This window comes from Trifolium pratense, linkage group LG3 (assembly GCF_020283565.1).
Source record: "Trifolium pratense cultivar HEN17-A07 linkage group LG3, ARS_RC_1.1, whole genome shotgun sequence".
Lineage (NCBI taxonomy): Eukaryota > Viridiplantae > Streptophyta > Magnoliopsida > Fabales > Fabaceae > Trifolium > Trifolium pratense.
This window is the reverse complement of record NC_060061.1, coordinates 47919703-47940312: the sequence shown is the minus strand read 5'-3', so window position 1 is coordinate 47940312 and position 20610 is coordinate 47919703. Positions and strand designations below refer to the sequence as shown.

The window sequence follows — 20610 nt, the reverse complement described above, 5'->3', positions numbered from 1 at the left end:
CTATGATTTTTTCTAAAAAAATGATATTTTATTCTAAAAATAATAATTGTTAACACACCAAAAAAATTGAACAAGGTGTAAGTTTTTTACTTTTTTTTTCTTTCTTTTCAGAACTAAAAAAACAAGCACTCAAAGTTCATTGAGATTAACATAACCTATGTACATTTATATATAGGATGATTATCATAGTTTATCAAATTCACTGTAAAGGTGAATAAGTGGAGTGTTCGGTATTCGAACCCCAGCTTCTGCACATATAGTGTGATGTCTCTACCAACTAAATAAATGATGTATTAATTTTTATGTAAAAATAGTTATTGTATCATTTTAATTTTTAAAAGTATAAGAATTGTTGAGTGAATTTAATATTTAATTAATAATATAAAATGCGAACATTATATTATTTCTTGGGTATTATTTCTTTATATATATATATATATATATATATATATATATATATATATATATATATATATATATATATATATATATATATAAAAGTTAAAATCAATTCGGTTGAATTCCGGTCCGATCTATTAACCTTGAACCAATTAGTATGCCGGTTCATTGATTAGTCTGGTTCTGATTACCTTGCTTAAAAACAATTAACAATTGGTACATATTATTTACGTTAATTTTAATATATAGAGCATCTGATTCGGTATACACCAAAATATATAGATATTGGGCCCGTATGTAATACCTTATATTTTGGAGTTTATATTATATAGTTTATAAAAAATAGCTTATAAAAATATAGTTTTTGTTGGGAGCATATAAATTAACATAAAAACTTATTTATTTATCTAAAGTGTTTTGAATAAAATTAAAAAATAATTTATTCAAAACGGGCCCGTGGTATATACGACATCATCCATATTAGTTTGATATTTTTTTTTTAACTATATAAACAATTTGATTTAGCTAAGCTTAATTTTTACTCACCAACAAGGAGTAGATACTTTGACCCTCTAACCATTTAGTTATGGGTTCGATCATTGGCTGATGCGTATGGAGAAACATTTGTTGGGAGAGACTAGCCTTTTAAATGGATTTCAGTTACCCCTCAACCCCTCAAATGGATCTCAATTATCTCGAATGAATTAGTTTCTGCAGCTGCGCGCGAAAAATAATTTTTTTTTTATTATTACAAAGAGGGCTAAAGCCCAGAAGAAAGAAAACTACAAAAATACATTTCTAAAGGTAACAATCCCTTTCTCAATTCTCATCGGCAACCAAAAGATGCTTAAAATCATTCGGGCAATCTTCAAAATAACAACAAGCATCATTTAAAGACCAAATTCAAAACTAAATGATTAAGAAATTCAAATATCTAAGATATTTTGTGCCACGATAGTAAAATATATAAAGGGTGATGTTAACTTGTGCCATAAGAACACATGTTAAACTACTTAAAAATAGAAATATATAGCATTTAATGATACAAAGAATTTAATGTTTAGAGAATTGAATACAACACAAGTTCAATAAATATTTTCCACATTTATCTTCTTAACATGTGCCTTAAGGGCACAATTTAACATTCTCCATTATATAAATCCCTTACTAACTATAATAATCCTTTACTAACCATAATTAAAAAAGAATAATAAAGTCTACGAATCCTAGCTCAACTAACAGAAATGCCGAAATTGCTAGTGTCGAATGTCATGACCGAGGTTCAAACTTTTTTTTTGTATGCGAGTTTTCAATAACTTTGTCATTTCGTCTATCAATAAAAAAAATAATAAATAAAACCAAAGTGAAATTTAATTCAATTTAATTAGGCAATAGTACTTACAAAGTGGTGAGGTGTTGTGATCAGAGGAAGAGATGTGGAAGCTAATATAGATAGATTAGAGAAGAAAGAAAAGAAAAAGAAAAGAGAAATTGAGTAGAATAATTAATGAAAAATTTGTCTATATATAAAAACACATATCCACACCATCCAATCCCTTTCTTCTGCTTTGGTAACTGCACACACACACACAAACAAACACAGAAATCGGTTTCAGGCCAAAAAAGTAATCGGCGGTGCTTTATCACCGATCGCTCATCGGTTTCCGGCCAACTTCAGATCGATTCTCTTGCTTCTCCGGTAACTCGGTCGATCATTTTCATTTCATGGATCTACGGTTTCCGATTCTGATTGTTATTTTGCTTTTTCTTTCGGTTATTAAGTTCTGATTCTTGTTTGTTTTTTAGAAATTGAATTTTCTTGATTCTTTAATGCTTAGTTTGATATCGCTTTTGGTTTCAGTATTGTTGTTCATCACCGGTTCAATTTCATGAGTTTGGTTTTTGTTGTTGTTATAGTTTAATTGTAATTTTAATAGACATTTGGTATTTGTTGTTGTTTTGGAAGTAGTTAGGATTAAAGTCGAAGATTTTTAATGATCCGACGATTATGATTGATTGACCCCGACTCGTTTAAAGAATATTTATAATGATAGTGTATTTGATTATTTATATTTGAAGTGTAATTTTAATAGACATTTGGTGTGTGTTGTGATTTTGGAAGTAATTAGGATTAATGTCGAAGATTTTTTATGATCTAACAATGACGATTGATTTACTCGTTTAAAGAATATTTACAATGATAGTGTATTTGATAATTTGTATTTGAAGTTAAATTCTAATGGACATTTGGTGTGTGTTGTGATTTTGGTAGTAGTTAGGATTAAAGTGAAACATTTTTAATGATCTGACAATGACAATCGATTGACTCGTTTAAAGAATCTTTGCAAAGATAATGTATTTGATTATTCATGTTTTCGAAAAGAATCTTCAAAATGGTATTTGATTATTTATTGTGGTTGTTTTTGTGATGCTGTTTTGTGCAGAAATTTGTTTCTTGGCTTTTTTCGGAGGCATTTTGTTGTTGGTTGTTATACTCTTACTGTGAACTGGAAAATTATTATATATGGGCTGAGGTGACCTTTTCATGGGAGGTGTGGAAGATGAAGAACCAGCTTTAAAACGAACAAAATTGTCTTCTAAAGGATTAGTTGGTCTCTCTAACGGTTCGTCTTCTGTGGATCGCGTTGTAGGTTCTTCAAGTGACTTGATGGCTCGGCCCCTATCAACTGAAGGGGACGATGAAATTGTTGGTACTAAAGGGATTATAAAAAGAGGGGAGTTTGTAAGGATAATCACTAAGGCATTGTATTCTCTTGGTTACAAAAAGAGCGGGGAACACCTAGAGGAGGAGTCTGGCATATCTTTGAATTCTTCTGTGGTAAATCTGTTTATGCAGCAGATACGTGATGGAGATTGGGACGAAAGTGTAGCTACATTGAATAAAATTGGTGTTGAAGATGAAAGCATTGTCAGGGATGCCTCATTTTTAATATTGGAGCAGAAATTTTTCGAGCTTCTTGATGGGGATAAGGTCATGGATGCATTGAAGACATTGAGGACTGAGATTACACAACTTTGTGTTGATAGTACTAGAATTCGCGAACTTTCTTCCTGCATAGTGTCTCCTTGTGGCAGAGATGGTTCTTCTAGGCGAGATTCTCTAAGGGCGAGGACTCGATTGACACTGCTGGAGGAACTACAGGAAATGATTCCCCCAAATATAATGATACCTGAAAAGAGATTGGAACATCTTGTTGAGCAAGCCCTCCTCTTGCAACGAGAGGCTTGCTTGTTTCACAACTCATTGGAGAAGGAGATGTCATTATATTCAGATCATCACTGTGGAAAAACTCAGATGCCTTCTAGAACATTACAGGTTAGGAAATGATATTTCTAAAAGATGTTGAGGTTTATATGAAAATTTGTATAATTGGCCTTTCTACTTCTTAACTACAGTGTAATTTTCTGCAAAATTTTCGTTCATAATTTGTTAGTGTCAAAATATCCCTTTTTTTTTTTGCTTTTTGCAAGCTAGAACTATCTGATAGCTATTATTGTTCCTTTACTTCTTTTCTCCAAAAGGAATTGTATGACAAGAGGCTACGATATGGTTCAATGTCTGTATTTCCTTGTATTAGAGTCAATGGTATGTATTAGCTAATGGCTAAATTAATCTGTGTTATTTTCTGATTAGCTGACACAATCAGCATTGTGTTGGGCGAAGGATTCTTAGCCCTTGTACTCATTAACAATCTAGAGTATCCTAATTCTAGAATATTTCTAGTCTGTTAATCGATTCCAGAATCTTTTTTTAGTTTTTTCTTTCAGTTTCTTCATCTATAAAAGCCTGATGTAACCTTCACATTGTGTAATGAAATGAGAAGCCAAAATATTTGCACCTTTTATTGCAGTTTATTCATTTTACTTTCCACTTATACTGTTTCTGTTACCTTGTTACATTTGATAGTTGTTAGTTACATCTGTTTCTGTTACCTTGGGTTCCTATCAAGGATGATTAGTGGCAAAAGTGTTAGACTAGATAATTCACTTACCAAGGCATGGGTGAATATAGAAGAAAAAAGCATAAGAAGCTGATGACTATTAGGTGTGAAAGAATTCTGGATGAGTGGAAATTAAGTGCTTTAATCCTTATTTATGAGAACAGCTGTGACATATGGGGGGATTAAGTTCATGCATATTATGAAGTTATGGGAGAAGGTGATTGAGAGAAGATTAAGATAATAGTACGCATGATAAAAAATCAATTTGATTTTATGTAGGGGAGGCTGACCATTGACGCAATATGTTTGCTTTGCTGTGAAGATTGGTTAATTAGAAAGATTAATACTTGGTTTTCTTTGATTTGGGATAGGGTGCCAAAAGAGAGGTATTGTCATAGACACAGGGAAGAATGCAGTCATATTCTTAAATATATCTATGATTGATGATGGATTCATGACTAGTCGGGGAACATAATGTGAGGACATGAAATATTTACCTATAGAACTGTAATACTATACCGATGGTCAACTTTGAGTCCCTAATGTAGTATTATTTTGGTCTTGGGTATTCTTTCTGAACCGTTAAACATATACATTTTTATCAGTCGTACAAAGATACTGTAGAATCTTTTGCATTAGCGCACATGTCTAACCTGCATTGTAGTGGCCTGTATTCTTTTAGTATTCTTATGTGATGCATGTATAATCTTTTGAAAAATGAATAGACAGCAGAAATTTTTTGTTTAACATGACCATTTTGCATTTCTTTCTATAACATGGGCAGTATCTATGTTCTGATGCTATTTTCTTATCCATCAAATATCTGACAGATATTAGAAGCCCATGATGATGAAGTATGGTTTGTACAATTTTCACATGATGGGAAATATTTAGCCACGGCATCAAATGATCGAACGGCAATCATTTGGGAGGTAATATCCGATGATGAAATATATGCTTCTGTTCTGTTTTAAACATCAGATCCTAAATGCAGAAACCAATTGTAAGTTGTTATTCACGTCCTACACCCAAATTGACATAATAAATGCACTCTTTCTTTCACAGTTACAAAGGATATCTGCATCTATTAGCTATCGCATAATCCCTGATCCAACAGTGTCCAATTTTATATTGCATTTTCTTTACTTTGGCTTAGTTCATGTCTTACTGGAAAATAGTAAAAGGGCATAACCCTCTTTGTGATGTATTCAAAGGTGATAAATCATCTCTCAAATAAGATTTAAATCCAGGTTGTTAAATTAAGTGTAGACTGTAGAGTACAGTCATGCCCCCATTGATCTAATTTATGTTTTCCACTTTGTATGTATATTGACTTCATATATTTGAGGTCTAATAAAACTGTATTAATCAGCCCGGTATTTATACCATGTAAATTATCAATAACAAATAAAGAAGATAACCAACACAGCTTTAAAAAATTTGTCTGACACCACCTCTGAAGCAGAAGCTATTATGCTTTCAGCTTGTCACTGAAGGGAATTTTCTTAATAAAAAAAGCAGCTTATTTATATAAAAGAAAGAGTCTCTTAAATATAATTCTTCTGTGCCTCTATAAAAGTCATTGTTTTGACTTAGATTTTACGAAGTATCTGCCATAACTTGACTGGGTGATCTGCTCATAGGAATTATGTTTTTTTTTTTGTTTGGGTTTTTGATGCATCTTGCTTTTGTAAATATTGATCAGCTTAACCACAGGCTCACAATGTCACTTAATGCTATGATATTGGGTTTCACATTTTGTTTTTTTGGCCTTCCTTCTATAGGTTGATATAAATGGTGAACTGTCTATGAAGCATAAACTATGTGGTCACCAGAAACCTGTTTCATCTGTTTCCTGGAGTCCTAATGGCCAAGAGCTTCTCACATGTGGAGTAGAGGAAGCTGTTAGGCGTTGGGATGTCTCTACGGGTAAATGCCTGCAAGTTTATGAAAAGAATGGTTATGGCCTGATCTCCTGTGCATGGTTTCCTTGTGGAAAGTATATACTTTCTGGCCTCAGTGACAGGAGCGTTTGCATGTGGGAATTAGATGGGAATGAAGTGGAGTCTTGGAAAGGACAAAAAACCCTCAAGATTTCTGATTTGGAAATAACAGGTGATGGGAAACATATTCTCAGTATTTGTAAAGAAAATGCAATATTGTTCTTCAATAAAGAAACGAAGGATGAGAGATTTATTGAAGAGGATCAGATTATAACTTCATTCTCTTTGTCAAAGGACAGCAGATTCTTGTTGGTTAATCTTTTGAACCAAGAAATACATCTTTGGAATATACAAGGTGATCCTAAGCTTGTTGGCAAGTATAAAAGTCATAGACGCTCCCGGTTTGTTATTCGATCTTGCTTTGGTGGGGTTAAGCAATCGTTTATTTCCAGTGGAAGTGAGGATTCACAGGTATTACTCTAATTGGTAGTGTAGTCTATGAGAAGTATCATATTATTTTTGCTTTTGAGGTTGCGTTTGATATATAGTTGATTGACGAGTGAAAAGGTCAAATTTGACAAGTAATTTTTTAGGCGAATAGTTTGATTTTAAATATTAAACTATAAGGACTAATTTGAAATATTTACCCACAGAAGGCCGATTTTGAGTTTATTGGATTTCCATGTTTGCTAGGTATACATATGGCACAGAAACTCAGGGGACCTAGTAGATGCATTGCCTGGTCACTCCGGAGCCGTTAACTGTGTGAGCTGGAATCCAGCTAACCCCCACATGTTGGCCTCAGCTAGTGATGACCGGACAGTCCGAATATGGGGATTGAAGTGTCTGGATGTGAAGTACCCAAATGCATACAGCAATGGTAACAACCATCATTGCAATGGTGGAGAACTTAGGTGAAGGCAGACTATTTCAATTTCATTTTTTTTTTTATCATTTTGTGTAAATAAATACGTTTACTATCCTTACAAGTAGTTACATTCATACCAAACACCCATCTAATGTTTAGCAGTTCAAAACAATCTTCATGGTTCATTTAAGCGTTTGATTTGTCTTTATTGCCCTTGAATTTTGATTAATTGATTCTCAAGTGATTAATGGATTCATGGGCAGCTTGTGATATTAGTTTTCTATAACTAATTTTTCAAGAACCAACAACAGAATATATGGTGTGCTCATGCAACATGTACTGCATGAGCCTGCGCGAGTTAGGCTCATGTGGTACATGAGTTAGAAAACAACCATGCCCTAGCAAGATATAGCTTTGATTTAATTTTAAGATCATTTGCCATTCTATCTTTTGATGTGCTTCAATCTTGATTGGAGTTCAAGTTATTGAAGAACTCAAAAACCTTGTCCACTTGTGGAAGCAGTCAAATTTTCTTGGGAGCAAAAGGTTTTGCTCTTTGAAATGATTGCAACAATCTGTTCTTTAGAACAAGACTCTTCTTGGGCACATTTATTTTAGTGATTGCAAGTCAAGTTAATTTCACGAGTGCGCCGCTGTGGTTGAAATTGCGATAGTAAGGTCATATAAAATGGATTTCTCAAAATATTTTATCAAAGGAAATCATCTAAATAGAGTTAACTAATATTAAATTAAACATTAAAAGATTACAGCCAATCATAATTTATAACAAACTCATGATTTCTATATATTCAATCAACCCAACAACTAGATGATTTCGTGTTGTTCGTATAACCTATGTCTTCATTGATATTTCTTTCTTTTTTACGGTCTGTCATATATCATAAATAGCCACATTTGCTAAATTTCTCGTCTTTTAGCACCACATATTCGAATAAAGTTATGAAGTGTTGTTGCTAACTATAATTTTTTGTTGTTTGATTAGTGGAAATGATCTAATATCACATAATATATGACATTTTCTTCCAAATTCCAATTGATTGTTCAATTACATTTTTTAGTGAACAATGTGCACAGTTGAATACTTAATATATGTTGGTGAAAATTTTAATTTAAAAAACATATTGTACTTTATTACAAAAATGAGATTATGCTTACCTTCAAGAGCATGAGGACACACACTTTTCATTTCTTCAATCATAGTTGAAAGGATGCCTTTATTATGTATAGTACCATGCCAACTAACAACAACAAAAGTAAATAGCATGTCTAAGTTGCACACTAACATGACATTTTCAAATTGATACCAATACCTATTCTCATTTTTAATTTTGGATGGAATTTCTACAAAATTGAAATTGGGAGGCTTTAACAATTTCCTTTGCTAATAAACATAAACTATACAAAATTTCACCAAACTTCCTACTTTCGGTCTCTTCTGATTTTCCAAAGAAACATAGTCAAAATCTTCAACGATATCATTTCTTTGAATGGATGTAATCATCCCTTAATACGACATGAAATTCATCTTAAAACATATTATAACTTTCACCTAGAGTGTTGAGAGTTTCTTGAACCTAATTCCATCCATGCAAATAAATAAATCTAACCTTATTTCAATAAGTACTCCATATGACAGTCAAATGCAATTGCTATAATAGTGAAATATATTTTATAAAATGCACATAGTCTTTATTTAACTTTTCTTGAATGATAAACATATTAATATTATTTGAACTACTTTAATGAATAAATATTAGTTATTAAGGGATATTTATTAAAGTAGCTCAAAAGCATAAAAGTCAATATAAATAGCAAATACTAATAAGTCAAATCCTAAACTAAACCCCAAATTCTACCACTCATACTTGTATAGAATCATCTCTATCAAATTATTCGTAGACTTTATTTTGCTCATTCTTAAGCATTTTTAAAGCATAACTAAATTGTTGGCTATTCAAAAAGCTTTCCTCCTTTGCACTTTTTATTGCAATTTGCAACACAAGCTAGAATAGAATATTGCCCATTGACATAAGATGATGCTTCAATCAGTATTTTCAACTTCATTAGGTCAAACAAGCTCTAAATCTTAAGATGAACTGCTCTATTGAACAAGTGGCCTCCAATACAACTTTTTCCTGAAACAAGCATTGCAAAATTTTCATCAAACTTGTATGTTTTTAATAAAGAATTAACTAAATAAATTTCAGAGTTACAATTGTTTTAGCAACTAAATAAATTTCACAAGGACAACCTCAGTAAAGTATCCTTTAATGTCAAGCCTCCACCCACATTAGAAGCAGAAGAAAGAATCAAGCTTTAATACATTGCTCAACCAAAAATACATAGGTCCAATCTGTATAAAATACGTTGAACAATGATATGTATTTACTTATTTATTTTTGTCTTATTAGTATATCAAGAAGCAAGAAAAAAAGCAGAAAAATTTAGAAATAAAAGTACTGGGAAATCTAATCATGAAACATAGGATGGAAAGAAGGATCAATTGAGAAGGACAAGCAATATATCTGTGAATTTGTTCTTCAAGAAAAAAAATTAGAGAATATTAGCAAGATTATTATACCTACTGCACTTGTACTGCGGCCACTTCATAATTCTCGGATATGCCATGCTCTAAATTTTCCTACAAATTTAAGCCACATATAGTTACCTTCAACATGTTAGGCATTGTAATGTGTTATCAAATTCAAATGGAGACTTCGGAGAGGCAACTATTTATGTTTTATAGTGAACAAGTTGCAAATGAGTGACAAAAGTTATCTTACATTCAGCATATAGGAATTATAAGTGTTTTGAAAAATGCAAGCTTCTCCTGATGAGTTAGATCCTTCAAGTTCACAGAGGCCAGAATCCAATCCATCGAGGTGGTGTCCTTTCGTGAAATCTGCAATAAAACAAAAGAAAGTCAGAGTTTCTTTGTGATCCATTTTGGATTTTGATAAGTTAAATTTGAAGATCAGTTGCACGCACCAAGAATCATTGTTGCATAATCATCATCTCCATCTGATAAGCTTATGCCCATTTTCTAATTTGAGATAGTTAAATCACTGTGCTTTAACATCAAAATTAAATATAAATTTGTTTGCACTCATCTTCCATGTGACTAGTGAGATATGAAAGGCACTTATTAATCACATCTAGATGATGGTGTGAATTGTCTTCAACAAAGAAAGGCTCGATCTTCTGGTTAATCTCAATCCAGCTACACCCTGGATTCTTCTTTAATCCGAGCTCTTTCATCTTTGATCTCACAATCCTCACCTCATCCCATTTACCAAAAGAAGCATACATATTTGATAAAATAATATAGGTTGATGAATCATCAGGATTCTTGTCAATAAGCTTTTCTGCAATTTCAACCCCTAAATCAAGATTTCGGTGAATGCGGCATGCCGAAAATAAGGTGCTTAACAGCTCAACGTCATCCCTGATTTCAGGGTTTCTTTGTAGAATCTCATACGCTTCATGCAATCTTCCAGCACGTCCAAGAAGAGCAATCAAGCATGAATAATGTTCAACTCTAGGTACAATACCATAAACATTGATCATTTGATTGAAATGATAAAATCCATCATCAACCAACCCAGCATGGCTACAAGCAGATAATATGGCAAGAAAAGCAACTCTATCAGGTTTCACATTGGACTGTAGCATTTCGGAAAAAAGCTCCAAAGCTTTATAGACCCGACCGTGAGACCCATAAGCAGTAATCATGGAAGTCCAGGAGACTAGATCTCTTTCTGGCAAACATTTGAAAACATCAAATGCTTCATCCACAGCACCACACTTTGCATACATATCAAGAAGAGCCCCCATAACCACTTCGTTGTTTCCCAAATTTCTCTCAATAATCAGATTGTGAATTTCTTTACCCTTCTCTAGTGCTGTTAATTGCGAACAAGCAGTTAAAACAGTGGTGAAAGTAATAGCATCTGGTTCAGCATATGACTTTTTCATTTCACTGAAGAAGCCAAGGGCTTCAAAAAATTTCCCTTCAGTTACATATCCAGAAATCATAACATTCCAAGAAACTGCCGTTGTCTTCGGTATCAATTTAAAGAAGTTTTCAGCCAACTCAACCTTTCCACATTTGAAGTATAGATCCATGAGCGAGCTATTAATAAAAATATCAGGCTGTATTCTGTTGCGTATTATATATCCATGAACAAACTTTCCCTCTAGTAGTCGCGCTGATCTTGAACAAGCCATTATTATATTGCTCAAAGTAGTCAAAGTTGGCTTGACTCCTTCATTGTACATCCTGTTAAAAAGTCGAATGCATGAAAAGCAGTCACCTTTAAAACCATATCCTGTAATCATGGAATTCCAAGCAACAACAGTCTTTTTAGGCATTAGCTCAAAAACCTCGATGGCCATTTTTAAATGACCACATTTTCCATACATGTCAACAAGAGCAGAACTAACAAAACAATCAAGCTGAAACCCACTATTAATCAACTCCTTATGAATCTCCCTTCCTCTATCCAAATCAAGCCGCCTCGCACACGACGAAATAGCAGTGGTGATCGTAACTGAATCAGGCTCAAATCCAAATTTTCTCATCATGCTAAAGTATCCTAACGCATCTTCAAATTTCCCACTTTGATAATAACAAGAAATCACCGTATTCCAACATGCCACATCCTTATCAGGCATTTCGTCGAATATCTGTATAGCATACTCAAACGCATTGCATTTAGCATACATACCCACAACTGAACTTCCAACTACAATATCCCCCATTAAACCACTTTTTATCAAACACGAATGTATCGTTTTTCCCAAGACAACCCTACAAAGCCCGCCGCAAGCCTTAAGAACACTAGGGTAAGTATAACTATCAGGTTTCAAGTAAGGATAATGCATAAACTTATCAAAAAACTCTAAGGCTTCTACATACATATAATTCTTAGTATAACCTGCCATAAGACCATTCCATAAAGAAATCTCACAAGGGTTTTCAATTGAATCAAAAACATGTTTTGCATAATCATACAAATTGCAAGAAACATATAGGCTAATTAGGTTCTTGCATAGAAAAATATCATTGTGCAAACCAAAAGTTACAATTTTTTGATGGATGAGTTTGCCTTGATTCAATGACTTGGAATTCACGCAAGCCCTTAAAAGGGGTATTAGTTTTCTTGTATCCATTCAACAATGACAAGAAAAATATGGTAAATGAATGCACAAAGGGTAGCAGAATCAGTGGGTGGAAGAGCACAACAATTGTTTAAAGTTTGAACCTTTAAGAGGGATTGGTTTGGTTTCTATTAGAAGAGGGGTTGCTGTTGTAACTGTTCCAGTCACCGGAGTTTACTTAGGTTTTCGCTTGAACGGCGGCGGATGCTCTGTGTGGCGGGGTAACTCATCAATATTTTTATTATTTAATAGAAAAAATTAATAAAGAGAAGAATGTTTGTAAAAAAAAAAATTACGGTGGCGGAAGGGGCCGAAACCACTTAATGTCATGACTGACATCCGAACTAGATTAAACTAATACTAAAAAAAATGTTTTTATTTTTAAAAGTGATTAACAACAGATATATTTTTTGTTATATTAAAAAAAATATTTTGTTAAAAAACATTGGAAGCATTCGAATCCAAGATCTTCCACTTATTCATCGAGTAAACAGTCACTTTGGTCCCTGAAAGTGGCACTCGCTGTCAAACGAGTCCCTGAATTAACGAAAATTGAAAAAACCTCCTTGAATGTTAATTCTGTTAGTCAATTTGGTCCAAAACGTTATATATTTGTTAAGTGTGATGACATGGCATTAAGAATATGATATTTTAATAATTTGTTGTTTTTTTAATGTTCACTTTGCTTTTATTTTAATTAAATTTCTAAAATAATAACTAAATAAAACACAATATATTAAAGCAAAATCAAACCCAAAATTTATCATTAAACATTCATCGCCAAAGGATCCAAACATAGAATTCAAAACAAAAGTGGAAAAAAAAATTAGAGATTTCTAATTGTTCTTCTTTCTTTGTTTCCTTTACAAACTCTATCTCTTACTTTTAAATCCCATCAACAAACATAAATGTTCATCTTCTTCCACAACTCTTCCTCTCAACCATTTATCAAGTACCAATGCCTCATACCCATCTTCACATCTTCTTCCATTTTCTTAAAAAACATTTTGGAAAATAAAGGACAAACACAATCCTCATGCATCCAAAATCAGCACACGAAAATCAGCACAAACCTTACTAGATCTAGAGATCAACTTGCTTGAAAATCACGGATTCTGACTATGCTTTGTCAAACGAACATGTTGCAAACTGAGTCAAGTGGATTGGCTTTGAACATGGTTTCTGTTTTCATCATGTTGTTGTTAAGATTTTTTAGAGATTTTTTGTTAGTAGATGTATGTTTTTTAATTAAAGGCTTGAAGGTTTTTAGATCTGGATGAATGATTTCGCTTTCAGATTTGATGGTTTTTTTTCTTTTACAAAGAGGTTTGAAGGTGAAAGAGTAGGATGAATATTAATTTTTCAGGTTTGAAGTAGATGAGTTGCTATGTAGGAATGCTATGAATTTATTTTAACTAATTCTGTTTTATTATTTATTTTTTTATTTGTTAAATTAATGTTAATTAGAATAAATGACAAGTGGAAATAAATAATTTAAGAAATTATTAAAATATGACAGTCAATAAGCCACCTCAGCATGTTCTATGACACATTTTCAAAATTTAACAGATGTTTAACGTTTTGGACTAAATTGACTGACGGAATCAACATTCAATGAGTTTTTTTAAATTTTCATTGATTCAAGGACTTATTTGACAGCGAGTGACACTTTCAGGGATCAAAGTGGCTGTTTACTCCTTATTAATCTAAAGAGATGAATTTCTAGCTATTACTTGATAAAAAAAATAGTAAAATTGGTTAACCTTACAACTAAAAAAAAAAATTTGTCCCCGTGAGTTTAGTTTAGTTGGTAGGGACATCACACTATATGTGCAGGAGCCTAAGTTCGAACCCGGGACACTCCACTTATTCACATTTAAGGTGGATTTTCTAACCATTATGCTGCTTGAAAAAAAAAACATTTTTTTTTGCTAAAGAAAAAAAAAACATTTTTGTAGTTAATAAAATGGTGAAATTAGTCGGGCTTTAGCTTTCTTTTGTACCAGAAAAAAATTGTTGAAATTGGTAACAACACAACTTAATTTTTATGTTACAAAAATCCTCATTTATGGTTTCTTTAAAAGAAGTGTTTATTAAAAGGTACTATCATTGTATATATACAGTTAACGGTTCTAGATGTAAGAATTTCATGTGAACATTTGTGTTTCAATTTACTGTCATATACTGTATAATCTATGTAGTTGCAATTTTCTCAATTGCACTTTATGGGAGAATAGTTATGTCATTCATCAATGTTAACAATGCTAAGGTTGAAGAGAACCCATATGTTACCATTCTAAGGAATGTTGTTGCCCGCCAAGAAGAGTCCCTCGCTCCATAGTGTTGTCGAACAAGATAAGCACACTGTCTGCCAGTTGGCTGGGAAACTCAAAGCTATCTTCCGATCAACTGCCCACCCAATTAAGTGCAAATAAACATAGGGTAAAAATAAGCTATAAGCTAGCTGATAGCTGATAAGCTAGCTGATAGCTGAAAAAACTAGTTTATAGCTGATAGCTGAAAAACTAGCTAATTGAAATTAAAGTGTTTGGTAAAATTAACTTTTGAAGTGGTTAATAAATATAAAATGACATAATTGATAGTGGGTAATTTATTTTTTAGAGTGGGTAGTTATTAAATTAAAAGGGTAAAAATAGAATAAAGTGTAAAAAGCTATAAGCTCAAATGCTACTTGAAATAGCATCTGGAAAAAAGCTATAAGCTAGTAAAAAAAGCTTGTTACCAAACACCTCTAATTTTTTGAAACAAGCTTATAAGCTCATAGAATAAGCTATAAGCTAGCTTATTTGTGTTACCAAACACACTCATAGTTGAATCACGCAACACACGTTGCTAGTGTGCTTCTTGCCCGTAGGGAATGAAGAGCGACAAGGTTTAGTTTATATTTGATTGTTTGTAACACAGACGCAGATTTCTCAACAAAAATCACTAAAAAGTAAAAACAGTGAAAAAAAAAAAATCTCACGAGGGAAAGCAATTTGTAAAGTTTATTTAATCATGATAGTTCTTAACATGGTCCTCCAAAATATGTTTCATTTGCGTATGTTAAAATAAACAAGACAAATGCTAAATAGTGCCCCCGGATCACTCTTTAAACAACTATCCATTTTTGCGTTACAAACGGATGGAGTTAAACCAGAGTCATTACAAATCAGAACTTAACCAGCTTATCAAAAAAAAAAAAAATCAGAACTTAACCAAAATAAAAGATCTAAGCAAATGGTTATTTTATATTGGTTGCCTGGTGATAATATGCTACATCAAGGTACAATCCCAAATAAGTGGGGTTCCCAGTATGCTCGACGAAAAGATCGCATGGAAAGTGAAATTCTTAGCTTCAAACAAATTAATGCTTACACTTATTGTTTAAAATTTGGTACGAAGTTATGGTTTAAAGATGTGTTTCCATTTAAATTTTAGTTTTAAAATTTCACATAAACTCTACATCGTATGTATGTCATTTGCTTTATAATATTTGGTAACAACTATTCCAAATGTACAGACCCAAAAACAATATACAACTATTCCAATGTTTTTATCATTAATTTGATCTTACTCTAAATGCAGCTAACAATTCTAATGCACTTCGACGTGCAGCCCGTGGTAACTGTTGCGAGTAGGAAATATGAAAGTTTTCCAACATCTGACTGCTCAACGTCTCCACAAAACAATGGCAAGCACAAAAACAACTGTCAATAGCATTCCTGCATATTTGATCCATTGGTCAACACGGTTTCGTCTCTCAATTAATCTCAGGACTCTGTTTGATATCCCCACTGTATTGAGAACGTCCAACGCCTTTCGCTGTGCACTCTGCACAGAGACATAAACCAAATAATTGAAACATTAACTCGTCAAAAAGAGGAAAACCTAAATTGGATTTAGTATGATTTAAAACAGTTAAAACAAATGAAAGTATAACGAAAAGAAAATTACACTTGTTTTCAATCAAAGAACAATAACTACAATTAAAAGAATCAAACCAAAGTTTGATGCAAATGCTCAACAAATGAAGGAAATCATGTAGTTCTTTAGAACCAGTCACACACACTACAGTCCCTAAAATGTATTGTTCGTGGGGAATGACCTGGTTAGAATTTTATAATTACCTCTTAATGTAGTTCTTCAATTTTTGGAAAAAAGAGACGACAGATTTAAATGTTTAATAGATCAACATTTGGAACAGATGATAGAGTTAAAAGAACGAAAGAGAAACAGGGACACAGAAAATCAGGTTTCACGCATACAACTAATGACCGGTGTTGTCAATCAGGGATCACATATAATAGCTGTTTATTCAAATTCTGATATGCAACAGCACTGACAACAGTGATGAACATATTGTATATTGCAGACAATAGCGGTTTGTTTCAATTCCAATATAACGCCATAGTTTGACAACATGCTAGATAGTAGATAGTTGTTATTTAAGCAACATTTCCTAGGTAAAGCAACTACTGCTTTAGCACAAGAAATGAACATGATAAATGGTCCAACCTCTACAACCAAAACGACATAGATAGAAATAATTTACTCTTTTTTTTTTGACAAGAAATAATTTACTCTTTTAAATACATTTATCTACACACATTCATTTATATTTATTACGACACAACTAGATAAATTGACTTTCAAAATAATAAATAGACCAATAACAATAAGTCTATTTCAAAGAGTGTTTTGCTAACATTCTTCTTTAGAGATAAATCTAAATAATAACCTCAATTTGTTGAGATAAATCTAAATACCTTCAAGCGTTCCCTTTGGCCATGTATTGAAGAAAGAATGGCCTCCCCAAGTGCATTAGCATTTTCAAGCTCCCTGGCAGAATTGCGAACTGAATGCATTGCTTGTGCATCGTCATCGAAAATTCTCAAAACGTGATCAGAACCCCCATTCTACAATTGGAAATGAAATTGTTATTTAGGCAAAAGGGAAAAATACATAATCAGCCACTATATAGAGCATAATAGCAATGACGTACCACTCGTCTCAGCAGTTCTGCTCTGTCATTAGCTTCTCTAGTCCGCTTTTGAATCCTTGAGTTATATTTATCCAAACTTTGTTTCAGTGATTCAGCTTCTTCAGCAATTTGTTCGACCTTTCTGCTCAAGCAACATAACACCCCCTCTTAAGTACAAATGTAATAAACCAGAGACATAACTATAAACAAAACCTAAAACAATAGATTTATAACAATTAGATAATCAGATAGATTTTTTGTTCAATAAAAGTAAACAAGTTCATTACAAATAGCCATAGGGTAAAACAATGAAATTATTACTACGTGTTATTGTCTCATCATGCATTATTATTTATTTAATTATTTAAAGGAAAGTAGACAGTTGTTTGCAACAAGGAGAAAACCAAAATTATGTTGATTGTTGCTTATGAAGAAGCAGAGAAACTAAAAAACCAAAACCATGCACACACTTCAGTCAGAGTTCTCATTCCTTAACAATGACAAATTGACAACCGACAAGTCTCTATTGCTACGACATGACTGAATCAATTGACAAACTAATGGTTTCCCATTCACCAATAGTACTTGTCCTTGCTCTTGCTATTTAAGATCCATATAGAGCTCTAAAAAAATTCATCGCAGTGCATATGTAAAATCCATCTTTGTTAACACTAAATGGAGAATTGATGACGACAAACCAACATGTTAAGGGCTGGTTTACTTTGTGAAGAACATTTTCTATTTCCATTTTAGAAAATTTGTGTTAGTTTTTTTTTTTTGAAACAGAAAAAATTGTGTTAGTTTTACTTCTTAGCAAGGAGAAAAAGACTCTTGAAGTGAACAATTGTCTTGTGTTTCTGAAAACAATGAAAATGTCAAAAGAACTATTAATATTTCCAGAAATGAATCATCCCTAACTAGCATTTTATGTTCTCTTCATCACAAACACTCACTTTAAAAGTATATAATCTTCTTATTAGCAAGTTAAAATGAAGAAAAAAGAAAACAATTTTTTTTTTTCGCAAACTAAATGTGACATTTCTCAGATTTAATTCGTCTAAAACAAGTATTTACTTAAAGGGAATAATAAGGAATTTTAACTACTAATGAGAAAATAATGTATTTGTTAAAATCTCTTAGGCTTTGTTTGTGAGTTGGTTTTCGGAGGGTTTTGGGGGGGCTAAGTTTATCTTTTGATAAATAGTTACTATTTTTAAAAACAATTGAAAGAAGAACATCATAAATGATCATATAATACTTCAATCACACTTAGATCATTTTAGAAAACATTTTGTACTGTTCTTAATTTAAAAAAGAAAAGTAAGTCCTCCCTCCAAAAATCAACTCGTAAACAAAACCTTACAGTCTTACTACCAGCAATAACAAAAAATCGCAACATTTTCCCGAGATCCATTACAAGAATCAATAAAAGAAACAAGGTAACAAACACACATTGCAAAAATAGAACTTGAGAAACAAAACCCCCTCACATGACATAACAGACACATTTACCACTACATTTCCTCAACAAAACTAATCAACTTTAAGATGCACCAAATTTCCCTGAAAACAAGGTTCGACTTCATCCGATGCCACCGTGTATTTTATGCTTGAGGTGTTAGGTCAGTGGTAAGAGTTTAGCCTTCTAACCTTAGCGTACGTGCATCAATAAACCAACTATCTCTACATTTTTTCATTGCTTAATTTAATTTTAACAATATGAATACACTCGATTCTACATTATAACAACACTACTCATAGCTTCTATAAACAATCAAGATTCATTTCATTCCCTAAGAACTTCAATTTAGGAACTCGATAGCATCAATCGAAGAAACAAACTATAAACCATAAGCAACAAAAAAAAAATGCTTAGAGAAACAACCAATTCGTCAAGATCGGAATCAAAATCAACAGAATTTCAATTTGTTCACCTTTTCCAGAGATCACGTTGAGGTTTGGATGCAACAGAACGCCAAAGACGGTCCATCTCAACACAGAGGGATTGGATCTGGTTGATATCTTTCTTGACGGCGAACGAAAGATCCGAATCGATGGCAGCGGAGGTAGAGGTGGAATGTTCGAGGCGCTCGAGACGTGCAACATCGTCGCTGCACTTGAGCAATAGCTTTTTCGCACTTTGGTGAACTTCCGAGAGTGTTCCTCCTCCTTCCATGGTAACGACGGCGACGCTTGTGGTTGTTCCGAGTGTTTCTCCGACGGAGGAGATAAAGCTTTGTGAAAAGCTATTACTTCAACTTTAATAATAATTTTTGAATATTTTATTAAAGAAAATGTTAACATATGCATCATCAAGGCACATGTTAGTAAAAATTCAAATAGGTGAGATAATAATGAGTCTAGGCTTTGGCTAACATGGAAGACTTCACTAAGTCTTCCATGGTGCACAAGTTTCGAATATTATTATAACGAATACAAATTTTATAAAATCTACCGTTAGATTGAAAGTTTATATCATATAGATCATCCATAAATTTTTAAAAAAAAATTAAAAATTATTTGATATGTTATTGAGACTCATCAAGATTAACGGTATTCAATTAAAATTCATAAACCGTTAATTTTGATGGGTCACAATAACATATCAAATAATTTTCGATTTTTTTTAAAAAAATTATGGACAATCTATATGATATAAACTTTCAATCCAACGGTGGATTTTGTAAAATTTGTATTCGTTATAATAATACGAGCAACTTGTGCATGGTGCACAATTTGTGCTACTTGTGCTACTTTATGATAAGTGATTACCAACCCCAACAAAATACAAACTATATAGTTGAAGTTAGGATTATCTTATTTTTTTAGGTTATGCATGTAATTTTTATATATTATTATAAGTTTGTTAAGGTAGTTTATGATAAAATAGTTTATAAAAATATAATTTTCACTAGTGTGAATATTTAAAGTAACATAAAATCTAATTTATATATATTGCATAAGTTGTTTACCTAAGTTCAAAAATAAGCTAATCCAAATGGGCTCATAATACTATTTATATTAATATCGGTCGTTAAAAAATTAGACCAATCTATTCGAACGCATAATATTTATCTATATCTATACCTGTATATAAAGAGGATACAAAACCTTTTGGTGTGAACTTTTCATAATACCAACAATATCCTTAACTTTTTATTTTTTTGAGCATTAAAAAAAATTTATTAACAAACTCACCATAATATAATGAATTTTTTTTAACAGCAATATTTTTTTATTAACAAACTCACCATAAGACATGTTTTTTTTTTA

General features: G+C 32.3%; 3 protein-coding genes across 7 annotated transcripts; 1 reads left to right on the top strand and 2 right to left on the bottom strand.

Moving 5' to 3' along the window:
* The first annotated feature begins 1776 nt into the window (after window positions 1–1776).
* LOC123917276 (WD repeat-containing protein 26 homolog) lies at window positions 1777–7367 on the top strand. Of its 2 annotated transcripts, none has more exons than XM_045968953.1 (5): window positions 1777–2098; window positions 2844–3736; window positions 5192–5293; window positions 6146–6775; window positions 6998–7367. In XM_045968953.1, exons 2-5 carry the CDS (start codon window positions 2945–2947, stop codon window positions 7220–7222), a joined length of 1749 nt encoding a protein of 582 aa, XP_045824909.1. In that variant the 5' UTR covers window positions 1777–2098; window positions 2844–2944; the 3' UTR covers window positions 7223–7367. The 2 variants fall into 2 exon arrangements, with proteins under 2 accessions (XP_045824909.1, XP_045824910.1); XM_045968954.1 differs by having other exon boundaries at window positions 1777–2106.
* A 1571-nt stretch (window positions 7368–8938) lies between these two features.
* LOC123917275 (pentatricopeptide repeat-containing protein At5g27110-like) lies at window positions 8939–12593 on the bottom strand. 4 transcript variants are annotated; one of them, XM_045968951.1, is made up of 5 exons: window positions 10182–12586; window positions 9977–10095; window positions 9775–9834; window positions 9445–9546; window positions 8947–9328 (listed from the first exon to the last, which is right to left on the bottom strand). In XM_045968951.1, the coding sequence occupies exon 1, from the start codon at window positions 12363–12365 to the stop codon at window positions 10278–10280; it is 2088 nt and encodes a 695-aa protein (XP_045824907.1). In that variant the 5' UTR covers window positions 12366–12586; the 3' UTR covers window positions 8947–9328; window positions 9445–9546; window positions 9775–9834; window positions 9977–10095; window positions 10182–10277. The 4 variants fall into 4 exon arrangements, with proteins under 4 accessions (XP_045824908.1, XP_045824907.1, XP_045824906.1 ...); XM_045968952.1 differs by lacking the exon at window positions 9445–9546 and having other exon boundaries at window positions 8939–9328; window positions 10182–12593; XM_045968948.1 differs by lacking the exon at window positions 8947–9328 and having other exon boundaries at window positions 9444–9546.
* A 3168-nt stretch (window positions 12594–15761) lies between these two features.
* LOC123917274 (membrin-11-like) lies at window positions 15762–19658 on the bottom strand. Its single transcript, XM_045968947.1, has 4 exons — window positions 19272–19658; window positions 17359–17479; window positions 17123–17272; window positions 15762–16187 (listed from the first exon to the last, which is right to left on the bottom strand). Exons 1-4 carry the CDS (start codon window positions 19511–19513, stop codon window positions 16026–16028), a joined length of 675 nt encoding a protein of 224 aa, XP_045824903.1. The 5' UTR covers window positions 19514–19658; the 3' UTR covers window positions 15762–16025.
* Window positions 19659–20610: the final 952 nt, after the last annotated feature.